General features: G+C 37.7%; 1 protein-coding gene across 7 annotated transcripts in view; it reads right to left on the bottom strand.

The window, feature by feature from the left end:
- ST6GALNAC3 (ST6 N-acetylgalactosaminide alpha-2,6-sialyltransferase 3) overlaps positions 1-21,495 on the bottom strand; it is a 457,852-nt gene that overhangs the window by 186,835 nt on the left and 249,522 nt on the right. Inside the window, exon 2 of one of the 7 annotated variants that reach the window (XM_081144625.1) lies at positions 6,476-6,573. The exons of the other annotated variants lie outside the window; for them this stretch is intronic. Within the exon in view, the coding sequence (XP_081000751.1) occupies positions 6,476-6,478 (3 nt within the window). The 5' untranslated portion in view covers positions 6,479-6,573. The remainder of the gene's footprint in view (positions 1-6,475; positions 6,574-21,495) is intronic. 7 annotated transcript variants of the gene reach the window in all.

Here is a 21,495-nt window from a genome sequence, read left to right as displayed (position 1 = left end):
GTACATGGAGTAGAAAACTTAAGGATGTAAACATGTAGAATATCCTCAAACTGATGTATAGATTCAAGGTACGCTCAATAAAAATCCCAAAACACCAGAATTTCTTCCCTGGAACTTTATAAGCTGATTCTAACATTTATATGAAAATGCAAGGGACCAATTAAGTTATCACACCTTTGATAAAGAAGAAAATGGCACCAGCACAAGGACAGACAAACAGACTCATGAAACACGGGCAAGAACCCAAATAATTTGTGATGAAAGTGCCAAGCAGAGTACTGGAGGAAAAAAATCAGGCTTTTAAAGAAAGACTCTGGAAAAATTGGAAAATCTCATGGAAAAAAGTAAATGTAGACCCTTACATATACACAAAATTCATTTCAGGTGAACTGAAAACCTGTAACTAAAAGACAAGACAGTAAGTTTTAGGAAGAAAATATAGGAGAAAACTTTCATAAAATCAGGAGAAAAAAATTTTCTTAAACAAGACATAAAGTACTAACAATATAGGAAAAGATTGATAAAATATATTAAATTTAAGAATGGCTGTCCTTCAGGACAACATTAAGAGAGTGATAAGGCAAGCCACAGATTTTTTTTTCTCCATCTCTGTAGGAAAGGGGTGTGTGTGTGTGTGTGTGTGTGTGTGTGTGTGTGTGTGTATCCTAGGAAAAAATTAATATATAAAATATATAACAAGTCCTTACAAATCAACAATAAAAGATAGCAGTCAAAGCAACAGAAAAATGGGTAAAAGATTGTCATTACATAACAGAAGAACTTCAAATGCCAAATAAACATCAGAAAAGACACTTATCATTAGTAATCAGGAAAATGCAAACTAAAACAATGAGATGTTGTTGTACATCTACAAGGTTGCCTGAAACTAAAATGCCTGACAATGCCAAGTGTTAAAAAGAATGTGCAGTAACTGGAAGTCTCATGCAATAACTGGTAGGAATCTGAACTTTACACTAATGCTACAGAAAACTATAGCATTATCCTGCATACTTGAATATACATATTGGATAATTTCTTCACATGATTGGGACTATCATCTGAAACTGAAAACATCACAGTTACCAGAGCCCTACCAGAGTGGCACTGACGTGTTGTATTGTAAAATGGTAGTTAAGTCTTCTTCAAAAACAGTGTTCTTTAGACAAATACATTGGGAAATGTCACATACATTCTTTACTTCTTGAGGATTGCCAACGAATATTAAATTCTAAAGGCTACAAATATTCACTTAAGTCTCTCATTTTGTTTAATTCAGAGTTGCAGAAAATTATTTGGAAACTTCATTGTCAATTTTTTGAGGGAAACTGATTAATATCTTATAGGATAATGGCTTGGAAACTGCGCTAGATATAATCTTGTTAGGGCTAAGAATAAGACATGAATGGCCACTGATTCCATTATTATTTTACCTTTGATCTTTAAGTTCTACTCAATGTAATACTTGCAACCCAGATCTGGTGTGGGGCAAGGTATTAATACTGGAACAGAAGGGGAAAAAAATCATCATTATTTGCAGATGATATGATAGTCTTCCTTGCAAGCATAACAAACCATAGAAAAACAATTAGAATTAATAGAAGAATTCAAAAATGGTAGCCAGCTACAATGTGGATATACAAAATTACCAACAGTACTTCAGCAAAAAATGAATCTACAATACAGAGAAATCTAATGTACAATAGCAAGCAAAATGCAAAATGCCTAGGAAAAAATCTAAACATGAAATTTGTTAATGCTTTAAGAAAAATGAGTGCCTCATATAAGATTGAACTGCAGTAAGCTGTCAATCCAGGTATTAACTTGTGAGTAGTTCTTTCAAAAAAATGCTTGAATTTCTACACGTAGACTAGATGCTTGCTGAAGTTTATTTAATGTTGAAGATCTTGTGATTTACTATTGAACGAGCTAAACATTTTGAATTATAGGAATTCAATATTAAGATTTAAATAGACAATACTGTAATATTTTTTACTTGCTTTGGAGTTTCTCTGTCCTTCATTGCTATGGTAATTATAGTTTGAAATTCTTTTCTTATTTGAATAATTATTTTTAAACTATTTTAAATCTTCTTTTAGATATCATGGGTTATTGACCCAGTAAATGAAATTACTGAGCTCATAGTATTTTAATGCTTTAATGAAGTGGCTTTCTAAAATGCTCAGTCCCTGTGACCATGTCAAGCATAGCAATTAGCTAAAACTGAAAATTACCACCCTTCCAGTACCCAAGATTGCAGAAACTAGACAAACTGAAGACTCCACTCAGGCTTCAGAAGACAAAAAAAACAACAGTGAATAAATAACGGTTCACAGGATGAACAGACCAAAATGCTTTATTAAAAACTATGGTACATTTTGGCCAGGGTTTTAAGAGCAGATTTCAGACTACTTTCTTAGTGTCTTCTTCGAAACCTGTTTCACTGGACTTTAGAACTCTCCATGGGATCACTTTGATAAAGAGCAGTCTGGACATCTCTCAAGCACTGAATATTTTAGCAACTTTACATATTTTAAAGTTGAAAAAATAGGCCCTTAAATCGAACCAGATCAACTGCCATAAAACGTTAAAGCACAGCCAATCCAAAATGAAAACCAATTGTTGTTTTTGTTTCATTTACAAAATAGGATTACTGACAGGCCATGGAGAGAATGGATTTCCTTCTTTCTTTAAAAGAAGAAAATCTGAACCTTACAAGAGTCCTGGCTGAGTCTGTAGCTGACACATAGATCGTCATCACAGCTTCCCGACCTCACACCTGGGCTCAGATCTACAGCCATGAATCTGAAACATCGGGCCTAATTAACAAGCTAATGAATTATGTATGAATGTATTATTGACTAGCCTGACCATAAAAATAAATAACCTTTTTACCATATAATTCATCTGGCAGGAGGGGGTGGGTAAAGAGGTGAGGGGGAGCTGTGAAAGCTAAATAATTTTTCTAGTTCTAATTTTTATGTAAATGCTTTGTGTGTGTCTGTGTGTGTGCCTGTGTATATGTAACTGCTATAAACAACAAGTGCTAATTTTAGACAAATTATAGGTAACACTTCAAAAAAACGGGACTTGTTCCGACTAAATGTTTACTTCTTGTTAGAGAGCAGAAGTGTATCATACCATGGCCTCATCATTTCTGTCATTTTGGTGCCAAAAGCATTAACCACATTTTCCAATATGGATTAAACAATGAAGACATAATTCAAAATAAAATCTATTAATACTAGGGCACTTGAAGTTTAATACATAAACTTTGTATATAAAAATATATAATTGTATAGCGTAATTTCAATACCACCAACCTTCAACATTTCATCATATTCCACTTCATCTCATCTGAAAGCACTTAAGGTGTCTGAGAAAATGAGAATAGAACCAGGTTCTAGCAGCGTAGTAGAATACAAATAAGCATTGGCTTTGTCAGCAGTCTTGCATTTAAATCCCTCTCTGCCACTTTCTAGCTGTGTTTTTGCATAGATTTCCCAACTTCTTGACTCTTTATTTTCTTACCTTCTGCAACTCATTTATCAGTTTCCCATGAGCAAGTTCTGTCTTTGCCCCATGGCAAATGTGAGTAAAATTAAACACTATTCCTCCTTCCCCACTAAAGAAAAGCCACCCCCACAGAGCATCAGTAGGCAATGGGCCTTCATCTCTGCCAACACCCTTTATTTTTCTCCATTTCTTTCTTCTTTTTTTAATATATTTTTATTGATTTCAGAGAAAGGGAGAGAGAGAGATAGAAACATCAATGATGAGAGACAGTCACTGATGGGCTGCCTCCTGCACGTCCCTGACTGGGGATCGGGCCTGCGACTCAGGCATGTGGCCCGACAGGGAATCGAACCCCGAGCTCCTGGATCCTAGGAGTCACGCCCAGCTGGGCTTTCCATTTCTTTATAAAGTCGTATGTTTCTCCTGCTTTCTCCAAGCTTGTATCCTCACAACTATCATTCTCTCAGCCCCCTAAAGACTCTAGTTACCAGGATCTACCCTTTTTAGGGGTTAGTAGAGATGTATCAATAACAAATGATGTGATTAATAAATAAAAACACTCATACACACATTTTACAAGGGGAAATAAGACCTTTTTATATCCTGCATTGTAGCCTGTGAGAATTCCTTTCAGGACTTGAAAAATCATTCTGTTTTTGCTTTAACTCTTTGCTATTTTTCTTAGAAGATGTTAGTAATAAAGTTAAATGTGTTTCAGAAGCATCATACGTTTGTTACCTTCATTTTTTTATTTTTAACACAAGTTGGCGTGGTAGAAAAACATCCCTTAGAAAACATCAGGAGGTAAAATGTCAGATGCAGCTTTAAGGAAACAGAGAGCGGAGGCTTCTGCGTGGGTTGGATCGTGATTGTAGACTATGAATTGTGAATAAAATCGTTCCTCCAGCTCATGATGAGAATAATTTCTCAGATCTAAGTTCTCCCACTGCCCCACAGAGGAAGTCTAAGTAATAATCGTGATCCTTTCTCAAGACTGCACTGCAAGCTTCAAAGGAAGATGAAGGCCAGGAAAATTCCACCGATGGTTATCTGTCTCCTCTGAGTGACAGTAAGACGGCTCCAAATCAAACCCAGCATGGGGCTTTGTTTCTTAGAAACAAAAGGATAGATTACACTAAAAACTGTAAAAAAGAAAATTAATTTCAAAACATATTTCCTGGCTGGGTATTAGGAAGACTGTTCTGAAAAAATAAAGGGCTTTTGGTAGTCCTTTTTAAAGGAAAAGTAGTAGGGTTTTATGCATAGTATGGATAACCACAGAGGGCTGTTAAGTGTATAATGCATACAAAGGGGAATGGTTCCAGGCTATTTTTTCCCTGGAAAACTTTCTAGCATTTCCCCATGAATAATGGGCCATTACCTAGAAATTGAAGCTGCTTAGTACAAACACCATAGGAATTGTAGTTACGCTTTGAAAGTATTCTTGCTATTATCCAGCTGCAAGTTAAATGCAGTTCTAAGCAGAGCTTTGACTTTTATTTCTAGCTAATTGACCTGTGCTTTGGTTTTTTACTGCAACTTTAGATGGATCAACAAAAATATACTGAATAAATGAGATGATGACATTGCCACCAAACCCTGAGATCCAACTCTCAAGCTGGAAATCTAAGCTCCAATTTACTCCAGTCTACGACTGATTAGACCCATTATTTAATGAAGTCTCTCTTGGTTGTCTGCCTATCGAATTATTCGTATTCATGGAGAGAAAGTGATAAGCCAAAATGCTAATTATCCATTTTTCTAAAATAAAAGACCTATGCTAAGAATAACAATGAGCTATTAAAACAGCACTTTTCATCTGACATAGTACATCTTAACAAGCTTTTTCATTCCAGTGATTTTCATTGCTGGACATCTTATCTAATAAAAAGGGAGATGTTTACTTTCTATCTATTCAGACTTTGCTAGCATTGGGCAATGGCTTTTGAATTTGAATGCTGTTGGAAATATTGAAATAAGGCAGGGAAATCCAGTATTTAAAAGCAGATTTTTAAAGAAGCACAACATTTAATGTATTGATTTATATCATCGTTTGTCCAAGTACCTGCATCTAAAATAGTGGTTCTCAACTGGGAATTCCCTGGGACACTTGGCAATGTCTAGAGACATTTCTGGATATTATAGATGAGGGGGTATTACTGGCATCTAGTGGGTAGGAGCCAAGGATGTTGCTAAAGATCCTTCACTGAACAGCAAAGTCCCCCACAGCAAAGAATTACCCAGCCCAAAATATCAACAGTGCTGAGGTTGAGAAATTTAGGTTTAAAAGGAATCAAGGAATTTTAATAAATAATTAGGCAACAGGCCTATGAAATTAGGCTACATAAGTGCTATGAATTTAGTCTTCTCTCTGTTCCGAGTTTTGCAGATTTTTCACGAGAGTCTAACTTCTTAGAACAATACTAGTTGTACTAAATGCAGGTCAAGCCCTAATTCCATAAGATCCCACATTTATATCTCAGTCTTGTGCTAGATTACGTAGGCATTTTTCCTCCGATGAAAGCTGGACGGAGAAAAAGATGTTCTGGAGGAGAAACAGGAAAAAATCGAAAGAGAAATCTAAGGTAAACAGGAAGAAGCAATAGGAATGATTGGATGAAAGTGAATAAAGGCAATTCCAGCATTATGGGTCCAAAATAGAGAATCCTGCAGAGCGTTTTGTTAGCCGGTGAATTTATCTTCTACTGATTTTATCAACATTACCTGCCTCCATAACCCACATTCATTCATTCATATACAATCGCCCAACTGGAATAATCTCCTTCCCCATCACACACCCACAATACAGACTCTCGCTTGAGGCCTTTCACACACAGAGACGGCCTTAGCTCAAGAGCTGAAAAGACTGTCACCACCACCACAATTCAATCGACCACTTTAAAAGGTTAATAGACATTTTGAAATTTGGGGGTAAAATGATTTGGGGGCACAAATAATGTACCATTTTGTTTTCTGTAAGAAACTGTAGTATTCAACTTCCAACGTAAAGTCCTAAGTCATTTTGTAACCACTTGCAAGATTCAACCTCTTCTAGTCTTCCTAGAGGAAAAGTCAAGAGAAAACAGTTTATTTTCTACACAGGTTTCTGTTTCCTTGGCACACAATCTCCTGGCACTAGAGAGTTGTGAGGAACACAGTGGTTTGGGGTTGGCAAGCTCCAAGCATTTCAGTTCCCAGCAGCCGGGCTCCTCGGAGGCCTGCCAAAGCCGCAAAGCAATACTTAGTCTTCGAAGCCAAAAGCTCCTGGGAGGGAACCATTCTCTGTGCAAAAACTCAATATATGCTCCATTAGCTAAAAGGCTGATTACCAGTAGCAGAATCGTTAACAAATCTTAGCAAAGTTTTAGAATTTGAAAGATACTGGTGTTATAGAGGTTTGGTGGTCAATAAAGTTGTCAATTAAGTAGATGCCAGAGAGGGGCAGCCATCTCTATTAGTTAACTCAAGTCCCTTTCATTATAGTAGATTTAATTCAATAAATTCCTTTCAAAAGTGAAGGGAAAAAAACCTTGGAAATTAAAGATGATAATAATAGATGAAGACAGTGGTAGAAAACATTGTGAACATTTTTTTATATGGAACAACTTATCTAAAATTCATGGAGAAATAATCGTTAGAATGCAACGTGGCTCCACCAAAACAAATGAAACTGAAATAAAAGCATCATGAAACAATATAAATAAAAAAATTGTTCTATAAATAAATGAGCACAGGGAAATCTATCAAAACCCATTAAAATAAGAATCATACACATGACTGTGTGTGCGTGTGTAAAGGCTGGATTAAAGGTCAGTATGATGAATGATAGGAAGTGTTAGCAGATTATTGACAGGGGAGAAAGAAAATATCTAGCTACTTTTAATTGTTGGCTATTATGAAAATTAAATGATATATATTCTTAATAAATGGTACCCAAAAGTGATATAAACGGTATTCTGTAAAAGCAGAATACTAAGTGCATTGGAATGTTTAACACAACCATTATTTTCTTAAAGTATGGCCATTTTTTCATTTCCTCCTTGACAGATAAATTGTGTCCATCAAAATCTGCTAGAAGAGAGTAATTAAAGTGTTAATGTGATCCAAACTTCAACAGAAAACTTTTTTTGAGAGGATGAATTAAAAGTGATCTCAAAGGTTAAATGTAATGAAGTGTGTCCAAGATACACAGTTGCCAATTAAAAACATATTTGTAGTAATTAGGTCAAAATAAACACGGAGATTCTAAGCTTTGGCATCCACATCTCATACTCTCACAAGGCATATAGGTCTGTAAAACTAACTGAATCAAAATACTAACTACACAAAGCAAGACACTGCCCTCTGGCATTCCTTGGGAGAGGAAACCTTAAGGAGACTGCTGTGTTAACCTTTGTTACCCCCAAGTCAGCAAGGTTCGCACTATGTGCAGAAGAAACTGCAAACCCTTCTTGTAGCTTTAGGAACTCTGGACGCTGGCCCTCTCGGTCACAGTCAGCCAGCAAACTTAATTTCTCTGTTTCTTGACCATGCCATAGTCTTGCCTCAGTCTCAGGATTTGGAACATTCTGTTTCTTTTTTGCTAGAATACTTTGCCCTCCACTCCACTTCCCATTTTTGCAGGTACTTTCTCATCATGTGGAATTTGGCTTAAATATCAGCTCCTCAAAGAAGCATTTTCCTGACCACCCACTCAAGCTCAAGGTAAGTCCTTCCCGTTCGGCCCATTCATACATAGCACACACTACTGTACCTTCAGAGATGCTTATCCTAATTATAATTGTGTACTTATTAACCCATTTACTCAGTCATTGTCAGTCTCTGCCACTCGTCACTATGTTTCTTGGAGGAAAAGAAAATGCCAGCATCCACTATATCAACCACACTAACAAGCTGCCTGGCCCGAAGCAGGTGTTAATAAATATTTTTGATTGCATAAAAGTAGATTCCGATCCACTGTAAATATCACACTGGTTAAAGGACTTAGCTGTGATGTTTACTGATATAGCGGTTTTAGCACCATTACACAGCATCAATGTTAAAGAGGGTCCTACTTTATTCGCACAGCATCTTATATTTTTCAGAGCATAAGTCTTAAATTTGGCTTTGGTAAATTCAGAGGAATCTCCTAGAAGGTGGAGGCCTCTGGTACCATTAAGACATACAATTTACCAATTTCTTATTGAACTGGGAAAGAACTTATATGCTTATATGCATAACCTATGGACACAGACATTGGTATGGGGAAGGCCTGGATATGGGATAGAGGGGATCAATGGGGGAAAAGGGAGGAAGTCTGTAATACTTTCAACAATAAAGATCAATTTAAAAAAATAAAATATACTCAGTGTAGTCAGTGCCTAAACCACACAGATATATGTCTGCGCATGTGGACCCATGTGTCAAAATACACAGAAGCCGATTCCTTGTCAGGGGCCCTGCTGGATAGACTGTCCTGATACAGACATGTGAGAATTTAGCCTGAGTTCTTTCTTCGCCTGAACTTTTCAAAAATTGCTTTCTTAAACTACATTTTACTTTAACATCCAAGAGGTCTAATATGAAATTTAAGATAAAGAACCACACTGTGTTAGAGGGACTAAATCTAAAACAGATTTGAATTTGTAATTAAAAGGTTATGATAGCTGGAGAAACCAAGGTCATAGGATTTTTCTTGTTTAAGCAGGTCAGTCCAAATAGGTACAACATGAAAATGGAAGAGGGATTTGAAAGCAAGGACCATAAAGTATAAAAATACAGTAGGATTATTCATCTACATATAAGATTATAAAAACATTTCTGCCCAGCTGGTGTGGCTCACTGGTTGAAAGTTGACCCATGAACCAGGAGGTCACAGTTCAATTCCCAGTCGGGGTGCATGCCCAGGTTATGGGCACGATCCCCAGTGAGGGGTGAGCAGGAGGCAGCCAATTGATGATTCTCTCTCATCATTGATGTTTCTATCTCTCTCTCCCTCTCTGAAATCAATAAAAAAAAAAAATTAGCACTTTTAACCTCCACGTTTACTTGAGGAAAGAAAAAGGCTAATTTTAAGTGTTACAGTATTGAAAAAGTGTACAAGGTGCAACTTTCAGCTGCAATTTCAATGATTATTTAATAATTAGATAATATGTTTTATAAAAGCAAGGAAATGGTTTTGTTCTTTGTATTACTCTAGCACCCAGAATGGTGTCTGACCTCTAGTAAGCAATCAGTAAATACTTTTTGAATGAATAATACCAATAATAACAACTTGTATTAACACTTTGTCAAATATTGTACTAAACAGCTCATAGACAACATACCAATTAGCCACTGCATCTAAATAGGAGGAAAGTTTATCATAGCAGTTTATAAAGGAGTTAACCAAATCCAAATAATCTCTCTAGGATCAGAGGACAGAGCCAACACCCCCATCCAGGACTAGTTGACTGCAGAGCTGGTTTTCCTCCCACTGCACTAAACAGGCTCCTTGGACATGCAGAACTGTATGGAGGAGAAATGCAACCACATTTACAAGGGTATGCGGGGAAAAAAAATCAGAATCTAAGATGAACTGTAGGGCTAGAGAACAGGGCTTATTTCTGTGCACTCGGTTCACTGAAGACACAAGTACAATGCCATAGGATATTATGGAGGTGGCTAAAGGCAGGATAGGGCTGGCAAAGGGAGTCAGAAAAAAACAGACAGCAAATAAATAAGGAGCTTATTCCTTTCCATAGTAACAGCCATACCTCCAGCCGCAACATTGCCAGTGCTGTCAGAAGAACCTTGCAGAAATGAGGCAGGCCCTGTTTTTCAAAAGAGTAATAATGAAAAAATAAAGTCCTGTGGTGCTTTTCCTCTATCGGCCCTGCTTATAAATTCATAGCACAGCATGGAGGTTATTAAAATCCCATATGTGAGAACCACACACAGCACAAAGAGATATGAATTGGCGTTCCATGGAGATAATGCTATCTAATGGGCAAAACAAGTAGTAGGGTTTCATTTTTATTCCGAGTACATTTAAAAAGGGCTCAGCATCCAACTACTGCACATGGATAGCTGACCATTCAAAGACCATTTCTCCCCTTCCTTCCTACGGATTAATAAGTGGGTTATAAAGAGTAAGGTTGTTATCTGTCCAAGTCTGGATATTCCCAAGACATTTTTTCTTTGCTTGCAACTGTTTGAAATAGAGTGGATTAAAAACTTCTCCAGTTGCCTTGGCACAGAACAGAAGCAGAGTAAACTTCCCCCTGCTCCCCACCACAGCATCAGGCAGGCCCAGATCCAAAGGAGCCCGTGATTTCCGGACCAGAGGCCACCAGAGACCTGCCTAGAGGCCCAGCATAGGCTGGCCTACATTTCATTGTTGTTGGGTTGGTTTGTTCATGAGGTGATTTTTTTTTGTGTTTTTTTTTTTGGGGGGGGGAGGCAGGGTTAGAAAAGGCTGCCTAATGTCCTATTAAGGAAAATCAAATATGACTAATTATAGCAAATGCTATTCTATATAATCTGGCAATGAGAGTAGAAAACAGCATCTCAGATCAAAAAGCCAATTTTAAGAATATCCTATGACCTTAATCAACAGAAAACCTTACATCTGAAATTTCTTAAGTAACTTAGTACTAGAATGTAATCAGGACAAAAAAATAGCTATTTTAATTTATTTATTCCAAAATCGAACTTTCAAAAGCAGGTAAATTTGTGGTTATGAACACCTGGACCAGGGTATGGACAGAAAACACTACTCCAAGGAGCCAAGAAGTTTAAAATACATCTAGAACACAAAGTAAATCAAACAACAAAAACCCAAACACATCTCAATGGAATCTAAAACAAAATCTGAAATGTATGGGAAAATGGAGAACAAAGGTATGAAATTAACTAAAATGTGAGGAATTTCTGATTTAGAGCATCAGTTATTTATTCAGTAAATATGTAATGAGCATCTATCTGCACTGTCCCATTCCCTGGGGGATTCTGCAGGAAGATGGACAAAGTCCCTGTCCTCTTGCAGTTTTCATTTAGTGCTGAGAGAGAAGGTGGAACATCTCCCCCAGCCATACAGTCACCTTAGTTAAAATTAAATGGATTGGCTGTTGACCTAAATTTCCCTCAAAATAAGCTTGAGTGCCAATGTAAAAACATCATTACCAAGTTGGTGCCTTGAAATGAGCAACAAACTTGGGTGAGATAATCATCTCCAGCCTGGGAGGCAGAGGGCAAGGAAAAGCCCACCTAAAGCAAGAAGAATGCAGCAGGATGAAAGGCCATTCTGGGGAAAGCTTGAAGCTAAAATGAACCCTAGTGTGGGAGAGTGAAAATATTGGGTCCAGAAGGAGCATCCTTAAATGAAATTTCAATATCAAACCTCTTATATCTCTTAAAACCTCTACCGCCCTATGTCAACCATCTAATGACCACAACCGAAAAGATGAGATGTTCTTGTACATCTTGTTTAGGATAATTTAGGGTAATACCCATCTCTCAGGAATCCTCTACATAGGGTTGATGAATACTCTATCACTGGTTATCTGGTGATAAGAGTATAGAAAGAGGAGGAAGAAATAAAATCCTCAAGGCTAGCACTGAGGAGGCCTGGGTTCAAGGTTGATCTCTAACACCAATAGTTGTGAGATTGTTAGGCAAATCACATTATCTCTCTATGTTATTATCTCATATGCCAATTGCACACAATAGTACCTACCCTGTCCAAACTCTCAGGGTTGTCAGAAGAATAAAATAAAAATGGATTTTTAAGAAATAAGGATGGGACATATACACATTCTAAGAGATTGCAGCTAATGTTCACAATTCAGTCCAGCCTGGTATGAGTTTCTTGGCCAAGAGAAATAAAAACATAAATAAAATAGCCTCCACAATAATGGTGATTTCTGTGATTTATTGAGTGCTTAATACATGTTCCAGGCACATGGAACCCTGTGGGGTTCCTATAATTATTGCCCACATATTGCAAATGAGGAAGCTGAGGCTCTGAGAAGTTAGATGTTTTTTGAAAATTCACAAATCTGGTAAGCCAAATTCAAATCCATTGGACTCTAAAGCTTACGAGTTCAAACACCAAGCTATTTTGGTTCTTATATCTCTCAAGATTCACATCAGTTCAAATCAGTACAATCCAATTCAATTCAATCCTTAAATATCTATGTTTGGGTAGCTTACACATTTGCAGAAAATGACACATAGATACCCTTGCTTAAAGCCACAACTTAGTCATGAATGGAAAAAAAAAATGACTGCACAGGGAAAGGACTGATGTCACATCCACTGGCACTCAGCATTCGGTGCCCCAGCACAGTGCTAATCCACTCTCAGGGTTGTAGGGTACTGCCAGAGTTGAGAAAACAACTTTTCCTATCTTATTCTTAACACTTACACTAATTTACGCAACTCTATTTAAGCTTCTGGTTCAGGAGCAAAACGTGTCATCAGTGTAAACTCATCTTCATCCACGGAGAGAAAACAGAGTCAGTTCCCAAAATACCTCTGCCTCCAGCTTTCCAGAAATCCCATCGTTCTGAATGCTCAGTACAGGTCTAGGTATTGGAGGGATTTAAAACAAATATAAGGAATGGCCCAATTCCTCCACAAGGTAATTGCAGGAACAACCACATTTATCCAGTGCTGACTTTTGGGCCAGGCATAGTTTTAATTACTGATTCATTTAATTCTCCAAACAGCAGTCTGACATAGGTATTGTTGTTACCTTGGTTTTACAGTCAGGAAACTAAACACAGAGCATTTAAGTGATTTGCCCAAATGTTAAACTGGGATTTAAACCAAGCGGTCTGTTTCCAGGGCTGTGTCTTTACTACACCATGTTGCCTCATGTGCCCTACATAACAGGGGAGGAAAAAGATCTGAGACAATGAAATAATACCGTTAGCCAGTCTATTTATTTCCATAATAACAGGCAAGAGGACAATGGAGTTGAAAAGCAAGAGTTTACTAGGGAGAGGAAGGTTCATAGAAATTATAGACTGGAACCCAAGAAAATTCTGTTTGTAATATTTGCCCACTTTTTTCTCCCAGAATGCACTTCTGCATTTTTTATCTTGAGGGATTTTTTGTTTGTTTGGGGTATTTTTAAAAACATTTTTAATAACATGTACACAGTGAGAAAACAAAACGCTATTCTGACTTGCATCATTAAAGCTTATTTTTACCTGTTTTGGGATTTAATTCTTTGTGTCTGGCTTTGTTAGTGCCTCATTCCATCCGTGAGACCCATCCATGTTGCTGTGTACAGCAGTAGTTCATTCATTAGTCCATTATATGAATATACAAGATATAATTTTTCTATTCTATGGTTGATAGACAAAGGGTTATTTTCAATTTCATGAACATTAGTGTACATTTCCTTTCCTGCCAAATGCACCCATTTGTGTAAGATATCCAGGAATGGAACTCCTGGGTCATAGGATATGTATATATTCTAGGCTATCTTTTTGTTATTGATTTATAACCTAATTACACTGTGATCAGAGGAAATACTACATGTGATTTCAATCCACTGAATGTTTTTAACCCCCAGTGGAGGATATTTTTTCCATTGCTTTTCAGAGAGAGGGTATTAAACACATCTCTTGCATTCTTAATTTATGTTTTCCAATTCTAGGATTTCCATTTGATTCTTGTCTATAGATTCCTGTTGTGATATAATCCATTTGTACACATATTTTCTTAAACATATTAGTCACAGTCTTTTTAAAATCCCAATAATCTCGATATATCAATAACCTATAGTTTATTTCCATTTTCTTTGAAATTCAGGTCCTGTTTCCTGACATGCCTGGTAACTTTCTATTGACCATTGTGCATTTTAAGTAAAAAGTTATATAGGCTCTGGATGTTTCTTCCAGTACTGAGGATTTTGTTTTCTTGAAAGAGCAAAGACACAACATTATCTTGACCCAGTAGCAAATGGTCTATTTCCAGTTTGCCTTTGCTATTAGAGGCTAATTCTTCTTACTCTCAAATGAGAGTTTGCCATTTTTTGCTGGGGGGGGGGGGGGCGGGGAGGCTCTGGACCACAGTTTCTGCCTTTTCAGTTCTATGGGATTGCTGCAGTCCACGTTCAGACTTTTGGCCTCTTAACTACTGCATTCTTCTTGGCTTCTCTGTGCACAGTGTAGAAGTCTACAGATTCCTCATGGGAAGCTGCATGCAGAATGCTGGCTCAGATATTTCTGGTTCCCTTTTCTCTGGGATTTTGGTCCTTTATTATCATGGCTGTCTTAGCACTTCTGAAGGGAATTTTTGTCTCCCAATTCCACTCTAGTTCCTGTTAAGATCTAGGCCACTACTTTCTGTTTGGCCTCTAAACCCCTTTTATGTATTGCAAATGCATCGCAGATAATAGCCATAAAGAAGGTCCCGTTCACCTCAACGCATTTCCTTTTCTCAGTTGTCTGGAGGTTCAAATTCTAACCCTTTTAAATATACTCTGATGCCTTCAACTAGTAATTTATGCAGCTACTTAGTGGGTGCATTAGCTAACTTTCAGTTCTGGGGCATCTTTTCCTGTAACACTCCTGGGAGTCCTTACTCCAAACTCCCAATTCCAAGTGCTGTTTCTTCCAACACTTGACCCTGGCATTGCAAGTACACAGATATTGCCTTTAGGTTACATGGTCTTATACACAACATTTTCCTGGTATCTGGTAATCTTTTAGCACCATACTAACAGTCCTCTAAAGGAGTTGGTTGTCTTTTTTTTTAAGTAGCCCAAAATATTTTCTAACAAAATCTTATGTAGATCCCCAATAAATGGATCCAAAGCTGCCTATCTGCTCTCTCTTACCTTAACCTCCCCTGCAATTGATGGATAAACACTCCTGAGTTATATAGTATTACAGCCAAAAAGTTCTGAGGAACCCAGTTTAAAAAAATATTTTCATAGGGATAATTTCTAGACATTGCAGCTCTTAGAACAAAATAATACTTAAGCATTTATATCATAATTATCAAAATATTGCCCAGTATTTTATTCTCTTTAGGTCCCACTATGAAAAGTCCGATGTGGCTAAACCAAAATTTCTGGTGAATTTTACACATCACTCCACATATTGAGTGCTTCCCCAGAATTCAAGTTATCATTTTATTTAATGCACTAAAAACACATCATAGCCTAAGTACTGTGCCTGTTCATCACCAGAATAAACAAGCATCAGAGTGATCTCATACAATCAGAGGCAATTCTGACTCAGGATGGTCTAAGACTCTGTGTTGCTAGAAGAGAGCCCCAGAGAAGGAGTATGTAGTATGAAAGCACTAGGAAGGAAAAAGGAAAGATAAAAGATGAATAGCCAAAGTGTTGTATGGGAAAGTTAACCTGTGAGTTCCATGTGCTATTGTGGGAGCATGAACTTACATTAAAATGAACACAGTTGAACAAATGCAATAATTTAAAAACAATCCCAATCTTACTTTGATCTCTCAAAAATAGATAGTAAATAAGTAGGTAGATAAACAGATAAATGTCTAAGATTTAATTTGTAATCCAACCCTCCTCTTTAACAAGCTTTTAAATTGAAGTATCTAATCAGGAAAAGGCAGAAATCATAAATGCAAAGCTTAATAGATTATTTCAGATTGATCATGAAATAGAAGGTTATAAGAACCTCAGAAACCCCTCATATGCTTTCCAATTACTACACTCTCTCTCTCTGTGCTCCAAAGGTAACCACTGTCCCATAAATTATCTTGGTTTGCTTTTGAATTTTATATAAATAAAATCATAGAATATGTAGCTTTTAACATGTGATTTCTTTTGGTACTACCTTTGTGAGACTCACTCACATTTCATTCTTTTTCAGTGCTATATAGTGTTCCATAATATGAATATACAATTTGTTTATTCATTCCGCTATTTATGGAAATTTTATTTTTTACAAATGTAGCTATTATGAATAAAGCTGCTACAGACATTGATGAGCATAATGTTCAGTGCCTACATATACTCATACTTTTGTTTGAGTGTATACCTAGAAAAAGAATTGCTAAGTTCTAGGATATGCATATGTCCATTTTAACAGAGAGTGGTAAATAGTTTACCACAAGGGTTTTACACCAGTGATATGAATGAGTTCCAATTCCCATATATCCTTGTCAGTACCTGGTTTTGTCAGTCATTTTTGGTTTAACCATTCTGCTAATATTTTAATCTCATTGTGGTTGTAATTTGAATTACCCTGATTGGTAATGAGGTGAGTGTTCTTTCATTCATTCTCCATTTCACTGTCCTCTTTCATGAAGTGCCTGTTCAACTTTCTTGCCCATTTTAAGAACAATTCTTTTTTATTAATCTTCACCCAAGAATATATTTTTTTCTATTGCTTTTCAGAGAGAGTGGAAGGAAGAGAGAGAAAAAGAGAGAGAGAGAGAGAGAGAGAGAGAGAGAGAGAGAGAGAGAGAGAGAGAGAGAAACATCGATTGGTTGCCTTCTGCACTCAGGGCTGGTGATGGAGCCTGTAACCAAGATATGTGCCCTTGGCCAGAAACAAACCCGGGACCCTTCAGTCTAGGAGCCAAAGCTCTAACCACTGAGCCGAACCAGCCAGGGCAAGAACAATTCTTGAACGTCCCCTCCTGTGCTTCTCCTCTGCTCTCAGAAGTCTCTCCCTAACCCCAGCCCAAGTGGCTAAGCTGACACCCTCCTTGCTCCCTCATTTCTTTCAAGTATCTTTCTAACACTGAATGATGCAGCCTGGCTGCCATGCTTTCCTCCTGTCTCTGTGCTTCTCTCAATATGCAGATTCTCCCCAACAAAGGAGAGCCTGGGATGCAGCCCACAGAATCCTCCCCCTTCCTCTCTTGCCGCTGCTCTCTCCCATCTTCCTATTTCTGCGTCACCTAAAGCCAGGGAACGTTCTTAGAAGTTTCTTGTAAGTTCTATGAGGTTTTTTTACGATTCCCTTTCATGACTATGATGCCCCTATGCCATGGTAAGCACCTGGCACAGAATAAATTCTGCAGATGGGTGAGGAAAGAAAGGGCACACGCAGGGGGCCACTCTAAGGTCTTGAATGTCAAATTTGACTATTTGCCAGAAGACTGTTTTTCTGGGACATGAGCCACACATTATAAGGAGAACGAGCTGCCTACCAGCTCTCCTAATCTTCCTCCAGGCTCATTTCTCTAACCTCAGACCAAAAGCCATTATCAGATTCTCTGTCTTTCTCCACCATGGAAAACTACTTGGCCACAGTTTGACAGGCACAGATGGTACCACCAGCTGCAAGTTTTTTCAGTTCTTGTTGACTCTAAACTGCCCTTAGTCTTAATCTCTTTACGATTTGCTCAATAGGATGGGAGATGGGTCTAAACTTTTAATCTGGGAGTAAAATTCGCCATGGGAGATTTGGCAAGGTCTGGTGAAGGGTGAGATGGGGTTAGGGATATTGGTAACATGCACAGGAAAAAAAGCCCTGGAAAGAAAACGTATGGATAGAAATTGTTTAAACGAGGGATCATGACCCATAAATGGAAGAGACACAAAGAAAGGAAAATATTCTTAGGTGTGGTGATAATTTTTCTGCTGATTTAAAAATGAAGCCAGGTCTTTACAACATGAAAATTAGGTGTCATGTAAGAAATAGGGAAATGAAAGGAGGTGATCTCTGCTTGGTTAGGATAACCTAAAATGACGATTATGACTGTGTGAATTACCATCCAATAGGCCGGGGCAATCTTTCGTATGACAGAAAACACTAAAACTGCAGTTCCAAGAGTCATTTATGATATTCTGGGTCCTATATTAAGTAAGTAAAAAGCATGCATTTTTTGCAGGAGATTCTATCCAAAGATCTGTCAACAGGATACATGGAAGGCTAGAAAAGAATGGTCACGTAGCTTATTGCTAGAGACAATGCTATCAGTTCTAACATCTTCCTCTCATCCTCCTAAAGTAAGAACCTTTGAATCCATACCCAACTTTTTTTTACTCTTTTTTTCTTTTTTCATATTCAATGACTACCACATACCAAGACCATAAATCTAAGGGTAAGAAAATGAGCCAAAAGGACTGGAGTAATCCCTTTTTACCTCAAACATGGTTATATGATTAAATCTCACCTTAGTGGGGAAACGTGGAAAGAGGGTCTATCCATGCAGTCAAGAGAGTCATACCATGAGGCATGTCTCAGGACACAATATTCTCATCTTGAAGAATAGCACCATGTCACTGTATACCTGCAACCCTGGGACCCAGGTAAGCAAGCAGAGGAAAGTCCAGTTATATCATAGCAATAATTTGAGTTTTTGCCATGTGTCAGACATGACATGAAGAACTTGACATATATTTTCTAAGCAAATCCTCACAAAGATTCTATGAGATTGGTTCCAATATTAACTCCCTCTTTTAGCTAGGACTTAGAAAGTTTAAAGAATGAGAGTGACAACTCTTATTATGTTAATGAGATGACTAAAGACCTCACCTCTGGCTGAGGGCTGGTTGCCTGGAGAACCAACCAGGTGATTAGAGGATTGGAGCTTTCAGTCCCACACTTGACCTCTAGAGAAAGAAATGGGGCTGGCTGTTGAATCAGTCCTGAATGGCTAATTATTTAATCAATCATGACTATGTAATGAAGTCTGCATAAAAACCCAAGAGGACAGGATTCTGGGAGAATTTGGGCAGTGTTATACCACCCTTCGTGAGGGCATAGAATCTTTGTGCCCTTTGCTCATAACTTGCTCTATGCACCTTTTCCATCTGGCTATTCCTGAGTTTTATCCTTTTATAATAAGCCAGTAATCTAGTAAGTAAAATGGTCCTCTGAGTTCTGTGAGCCATTCTAGCAAATTGATTGAACTCAAGTTGAAGGTTGTGGGGAATTATAGAGAGCTGATCAGAAGTACAAGTAACAATCTGGACTTACTACTGGCATCTGTATTCCAAAGAACCTCTAATCTATAGCCAGTCAGTCAGAAGCACAAGTAATAAATAACTTGGGCTTGCTACTGGCTTCTGAAGAGGGAGTGGGAGTGGGGTTTTATAGGGCTAAACTCTTAACCTGTGGAATCTGATGCTATCTTCCAGTAGACAGTGTCTGAATTGAGGTGACTTTTTGAACACCCAGAAGGTGTCCAAGAATTGCTTAGCACTGTGTGGGAAGTCCACGCACACCTCCACGTTGGAATCGGTACCACAACCAATTTATTGGGGAAGGTATTTTGGTTTGCTAGTTTTATTTTATTTTATTATATTAACTTGTAGGTAATAAAAAGTTACCCAAAAGCTAAAAAAGGAATACAATATTAGCTGGCTTTGCTAATTTATATGTTTATTGTAATACCCAGAGCAATCACTAAGAAAATTATACAATATGGTATACTCAAAACCATTATAAATAATAAATAGAGAATCCTAAAAAATGTTCAAGTAACCCTCAGGAAGATGAGGAATGGAGGAAACAAAGAGAAAACAAGTAATAAAATGACAGACTTAAGCCCTAAACATATCAATAATTACCTCACATGTAAATGGCCTAAAATCACCAGCTAAAAGCTAGAGATTTTTGCAGAGAGGATAAAACAACAGCCTTACAATATGTTATCTATAAGGATATGTACATAAAATTGCTTAGGTGAATCTGAAGGGAATTATGCAGAGTTTTAAAAGCCAATCTCTAAAGGTTACATACAGTATGATCCAATTTATACACCATTCTTAGAATGACAAAATCATTGATATTGAGAACAGATTAGTGGTTGCCAGGGGTAAGGAAAGAGAGAAAAGGAGAAAGGTGGCTATGGCTATAGAAGACATCCTTGCGATGTAACTGTTCTTGCCTATTGTATTGACCATGCAGACTTATACCTATGATAAAACTGCATAGGGCTAAACGCGCGCACGTGCACACACACAAATGCGTGCAAAGCCAGTTAAATATGAATAAGCTCAGGGGGCTGTATCAATGTGAACTTCTGGTTGTGATGTTAAACTATATTTCTCCAGCCCTAGCCAGTTTGGCTCAGGGGTTAGAGCAACTGCCCGCGGGGATGTACCTTGGTTGCAGGCTCAATCCCCAGCCCTGGTCAGGGCGCGTGCTGGAGGCAACCAATAGATGTGTCTCTCTTTCTCTCTCCCTTCCACTTTCTCTGAAAAGCAATGGAAAAAAATATCCTTAGGTGAGGATTTAAAAAACACCACCAAAAAAAACCTATATTTCTTCAAGAGCAAGATGTTACCGCTGGAGGAAACTGGGTGAAGAGTATATAGCATCTCTATATTCTTTCTTACAACTTATGTGAATCTACAATTATCTCAAAATTAGCCTTTTTTAAAATGGAGGAGGCAATGCACACTGGGAAGGAAGTCCTCCATCTGCTTCTGTCCCCCAAGCCCTCCATTCTCTTCCCCAGGAGTAACCACTGTGACTCTTTCATATCCTTCCAGAGATAATCTGTAGTCTCTCCACATACATATGTGTGAATGCACACCTACTTATAGATTTATAGTTTTTACACAAATTTGAACGCCATATACACTTTTCCCCACTTTGCTTTATCAATTTATCTTTAAGCTTCTAGTAGAGATAGAGCTCCTAGTTTTAAGAGCTGCACAGTAGCCAATCCCATGAATAAATTTTTATTTATTTAATCAATCAATCATTTCTCCACAGAATAACATGATCTAACAAAAAATAAAAATTTAGTTTATTCCCAAGAAGTTCCTATTATGAACAATGCTCCAAGGTGAGCCAGTGATCACTGAATTGATTTGTTTTCTAACCATTTTTTTAAGATAGTTTTAAAAAAAATGTTTTTATTGATTTTTCTTTAGAGAGAGAGGAAGGGAAAGAGATAGAGAGATAGAAACATCGATGAGAGAAAGACTTCATCGATGGGGTGCCTCCTGCACCCCCCTTACTGGGGATGGAGCTCGAAACGCAGGCATGTGCCCTGACCAGGAACTGAACCAGCTACCTCTTGGTTCATAGGTTGATGCTCAACCACTGAACCACACCA

Source organism: Miniopterus schreibersii (assembly GCF_964146895.1).
Source record: "Miniopterus schreibersii genome assembly, chromosome: 8".
Lineage (NCBI taxonomy): Eukaryota > Metazoa > Chordata > Mammalia > Chiroptera > Miniopteridae > Miniopterus > Miniopterus schreibersii.
This window is presented reverse-complemented; position numbering and strand designations above follow the sequence as displayed.